At 47.2% G+C, this 5,064-nt stretch overlaps 1 protein-coding gene across 4 annotated transcripts in view; it reads left to right on the top strand.

Annotated features, from left to right (window-relative positions):
• Positions 1-4,274: 4,274 nt before the first annotated feature.
• LOC108294465 (zinc finger protein 107-like) overlaps positions 4,275-5,064 on the top strand; it is a 40,957-nt gene continuing 40,167 nt past the window's right edge. For all 4 annotated transcript variants that reach the window (XM_037734187.1, XM_037734186.1, XM_037734185.1 and 1 more), the window contains exon 1: positions 4,275-4,420. In XM_037734187.1, coding sequence (XP_037590115.1) covers positions 4,418-4,420 — 3 coding nt within the window. In that variant the 5' untranslated portion in view covers positions 4,275-4,417. The remainder of the gene's footprint in view (positions 4,421-5,064) is intronic.

Below are 5,064 nucleotides of genomic sequence, written 5' to 3'. Positions count from 1 at the left end.
CCTCCCAGGTTCAAGCGATTCTCTTGCCTCAGCCTCTTGAGTAGCTGGGACTACAGGCACCCACCACTATGCTTAGCTAATATTTTGTACTTTTAGTAGAGATGGGGTTTTACCATGTTGGCCAGGCTGGTCTCGAACTCCTGAGCTCATGGTTCGCCCACCTCAGCTTTCCAAAGTGCTGGGATTACAGGCGTGATCCACTGCGCCTGGCCGAATTCTCATAGTTTTTACCTAATTCAAACAATATAATTCTAACGTTATCAGAAATGTGTACTCAACTCATCTGGGCCTTTTCCATCTTCTCATGAACCTCCTTGAAAACACAGTACTCTAGAATTTTCCATACTTTTGAAGTTTTAGAAACTACATCAGAATTAAGCCATTAACTGTGGAAATGACTTTAAATGGTTATAAGGAAACAAAAGAAATTAATTTTATCTGTGGCCTACAATGATTTATTATAATAATCATAAGTATGAATAAGAGCATTTACTCAGATTTATTAGATTTTTAGAAATTTCTTACAATTTTGGCAAAAATATTAACAACATGTTTATTAAAATATAAGTTAAAGGAAGTCAAATACATATATATTTTAAGACAGAGTCTTGCTCTGTCACCCAGGCTGGAGAGTGGTGTCACAACCTCAGATCACTGGAACCTTTGACTCCTGTGTTTAAGCAATTCTCCTGCCTCAGCCTCCCAAGTAGCTGCTATTACAGGCACCCACCACCATGTCCAACTTAATTTTTGTATTTTTAGTAGAGACTGGGTTTTGCCATCTTGGCAAGGCTGGTCTAGAACTCCTGACCTCAGCTGATCCATCTACCTCAGCCTCTCAAAGTGCTGGGATTACAGGCATGAACCACCATACCTGGCAAACATTATTTTTACTTTACAATGCTTCCATGTAAGTTAACTTTTTTCTTTTGAGGTGAAGTTTTGCTCTTGTTGCTCAGGCTGGAGTGCAATGGCCCGATCTTGGTTTGCTGCAACCTCTGCCTTTCAAGTTCAAGTGATTCTCCAGCCTCAGCCTCTGGAGTAGATGAGACTACAGGCGCTTGCCACCACGTCAGCTAATTTTTGTATTTTTAGTAGAGACAGGGTTTCACCATGTTGGTCAGGCTGGTCTTGAACTCCTGACCTCGTGATTTGCCTGCCTTGGCCTCCCAAAGCGCTGGGCCTCCCAAAGTCTCACTGTTGCTCAGGCTGGAGTGCAATAACAAGATCTCAGCTCCCAGTGACCTCCGTCTCCCGGGTCCAAGCAATTCTCCTGCCTCAGCCTCCTGAGTAGCTGGGACTACAGACACGTGCCACCACGCCCACCTAATTTTTGTATTTTTAGTCAAGACAGGGTTTCACCACGTTGGCCAGGATGGTCTCCATCTCTTGACCTTGTGATCCACCCACCTCAGCCTCCCAAAGTGCTGGGGTTATAGATGTGAGCCACCACGCCAGGCCTGTTTATCACTCTTTTTCATGCTACTTTGACACTCTATAGCATCCAAAAGTTCAGGGTGCAAAAAAAAAGACACTTTTTTTTTTTTTTTTTTGAGACGGAGTCTTACTCTGTCACCAGATTGGAGTGCAGTGACGCAATCTCGACTCACTGCAGCCTCCGCCTCCCGGGTTCAAGTGATTCTTCCGCCTCAGCCTCCAGAGTAGCTGGGATCACAGGGGCGTGCCACCATGCTCGGCTAATTTTTTTGTATTTTTAGTAGAGACGGGGTTTCAACATGTTGGCCAGGATGGTCTCGATGTCTTTTCCTTGTGATCTGCCCGCCTCGGCCTCCCAAAGTGTTGGGATTACAGGTGTGAGCCACCGCGCCCGGCAAAAAAAGACACGTTTTAAGTAAAATTTGATGTTGGGAAGCCTGTCAAATATGTCAGAGGGCTAAAACACTTTATCAAAATAGGATCACAGATCACCATAAAATAATAGTCATTTATTTAACCAAAGTGGTAGTTAATAGATTTTAAAACCAAAATCATTTACTGTTTGATACAGGAGATTCAGTTTTCCAGTCAAAAAAACCGAGAAAGATAGCATGGGAAAAATTCTACCTTTTCTGTACTTTCTTTGTTTTTAAATTTATTCAAAAGGTAAACACAAATATTTTACTATGTCATTGATAATATGTAAAATTTTTGTTCAAAAGAAAATCAACTTTTCTTGTGTATTAGTGTATTATTAATACTACAGCTATTTCTAGTAAAATCTTATAAATAAATCCATGAAATGTGTCATTTTTGGCCACTGTAGATTTTCATAAATACTTCATGGTCTCTCTTAATAAATTTTTCAACTTTTTATATTATAGTATCTATTTTTTGTTTTTTCAATTTGAAACAACTATTAAGTAATTTCAAACTAGATAAAATGTTTCGTCTTTCTTCATTAAAAGCACACTTTGCTTTTGCTTATACATTCTTCATGCAGAATTGTTTTTCATACATCTAGTAGTTTTAATTATATACATATTAATTTCATTAACTCTTAACAACCTTAGGTTATGTTATTTCTGGTGTCCTCCACTCTTTTAATGGCCACACCCTGTTCCATCCTCGGAACTGAAGAGAGATATTGGTAGGGAGAGGCTCTTCCCTCACCTCTGGCAGAAAGGGAATGTTCAGGCCCTTAAACCCTGTTGTCAGAGCTGCACTTTAATGTGACATGTACGGCTACTGGGTGTCTGGAACGTGGCTGGTCTGAACTGTCATGTGCTAGAAAGGTAAAATACATGTCTGGACGAGGTGGCTCACACCTGCAATACCAGCACTTGGGATGGCCTAAGCGAGTGGATCACCTGAGGTTAACGGAGTTCGAGACCAGCTTGACCAACATGTTGAAACCCCATCTCTACTAAAATACAAAATTAGCCTGGCATGGTGGTGCCTGCCTGTAACCCCAGCTACTCGGGAAGCTGAGGCAGGAGAATCACTTAAACCTGGGAAGCACAGGTTGCAGTGAGCCAATATTGTGCCATTGCACTCCAGCCTGGGTAACAAGAGTGAAACTTTGTCTCAAAAAAAAAAAAAAAAAAAGGTAAATATGGAGTTAAAGATTTAGTTCCAAAAATATATACGCTTTATCAATAGTCACATATTGCTCACATATTAATATGGTAATATTTTGGACATATTGGGTTAATTCAGTGGTTAGAATGAATTCCACCTATTTCTTCTTTCTTGTTGAAGTTTGACTGCTAGAACATTTAGAACACGGTAGGGCACCGTGTCTCACGCCTGTAATACCAGAACTTTGGGAGGCCCAGGCAAGTGGATAGCCTGAGGTCAGAAGTTCAAGACCAGCCTGGCCAACACGGTGATACTCCATCTCCACTAAAAATTAACTGGGCATGGTGATGAGCGCTTGTAATCCCAGCTACTCGGGAAAGAAAGAAAGAAAGAAAGAAAATTTAGAATACACATGTGTCTCACATTTTATTTAGGATGATTGCCTACTTTTTAAACTCTCAGTCTGCCTGCTCAAAGGACTAGAAATCAGAAAGGTCATAGAATCCGGAATTTTAAAATAGTTGGGTTATGTTCATGTGTGAATACCCACATAATGTATTATCATAAATGCATATGACGTTATACACAAGGTGAAATGCAAACACCCTCTGGGACGGACCTGGCTCAACTCAGGGAGGAAGCGCTGCCTGAAAAGCCCGCCGCTGTTTCACTTTATCCGCGTTCTTCCGGCCCAGCGTAGGAGCCCATCTTCTGTCACTCAGGGCCTGAGGGGGCGGGGCCGCAAACATTATCCAATCAAGATCGTTCGTCTGGGAGGCGTCCAATGAGGTACGCTGCTGGAGCGGAGGGGACGCTTCCGGGGTCTGGCGGAGCCTTTGCTTCCGGGGCTTGGCGGGGCGTTTGCTTCCGGGGCTTGGCGGGGCGTTTGCTTCCGGGGCTTGGCGGGGCGTTTGCTTCCGGGACTCGGCGGGGCGTTTGCTTCCGGGACTTGGCGGGGCGTTTGCTTCCGGGGTTTGACGGGGACTTTGCTTCCGGGGCTTGGCGGGGCGTTTGCTTCCGGGGCTTGGCGGGGCGTTTGCTTCCGGGGTTTGACGGGGACTTTGCTTCCGGGGCTTGGCGGGGCGTTTGCTTCCGGGGCTTGGCGGGCGTTTGCTTCCGGGACTTGGCGGGGCGTTCGCTTCCGGGGCTTGGCGGGGCGTTTGCTTCCGGGGCTTGGCGGGGCGTTTGCTTCCGGGGCTTGGCGGGGCGTTTGCTTCCGGGGCTTGGCGGGGCGTTTGCTTCCGGGGTTTGGCGGGGCCCTTGTTTCCGGCTGCGGCAGGTGCACGGAGTCTCCGCGACGCCCTGTGTCCTCCGCTCCTGCAGGCCCGGCCTGTGTTTCTGTGACCTGCAGGTACCGGGAGAGACACGGCTAGGACGCCGGGACCCTGGAAGGCTGGAAATGGTGAGAGCGTCGGCCCGACGCCCGAGAGAGGAGGTGGGGGTGGCTGGAAACGGTCCGAAGTGGCCGTGGCGGACAGGGGCCCCCGCAGTCGGCTCCAGAGTCCGCGGCCCCGAGTCGTCCTTGGCACGGCTCGGCCCTCAGTCCTTTTCAGCCGTAAGATGGGGGCTGGACTGACAGCCGGTACCCCGGGCGTCCTGTCTCCTTCTGCGCGGTGACGGCGCCCCGGCCTGGAGTCCTCCTTGCGCGGTGACGGCGCCCCGGCCCGGTGCCTTCCCTGCGCGGTGGCGGCGCCCCGGCCCGGTGTCCTCCCTGCGCGGTGGCCGCGCCCCGGCCTGGAGCCCTCCCACGGCAGCTCTGCATCCGCAGCGCCGCTTGTCTTTTCGATTGTGTCCCGGTACGGTCGTCAGGGGAGAATCCTGACTTGGCATGTGGAGTTCGTGAATGGGAAAAGCTTTAGTCTGTGGGATTCCATCTTTTTTCTCTTGAAAATCTATGGAAGTCACCGCAAAAATATTAAAGAATTTAATCAAACAGTAATTCAAGAACTGTAGAGCACCCAGCTGTGGTTTATAGTTTGTGTTTTATGGGGGGAGCTTGAAGAAAACTTTTTTTTTTTTTTTTTTTTTTTTTTTGAGACGGAGTTT

This window comes from Cebus imitator, unplaced genomic scaffold, assembly GCF_001604975.1.
Source record: "Cebus imitator isolate Cc_AM_T3 unplaced genomic scaffold, Cebus_imitator-1.0 Scaffold581, whole genome shotgun sequence".
Lineage (NCBI taxonomy): Eukaryota > Metazoa > Chordata > Mammalia > Primates > Cebidae > Cebus > Cebus imitator.
The sequence above is the reverse complement of the archived record's forward strand: the minus strand, read 5'-3'. Positions and strand labels throughout refer to the sequence as shown.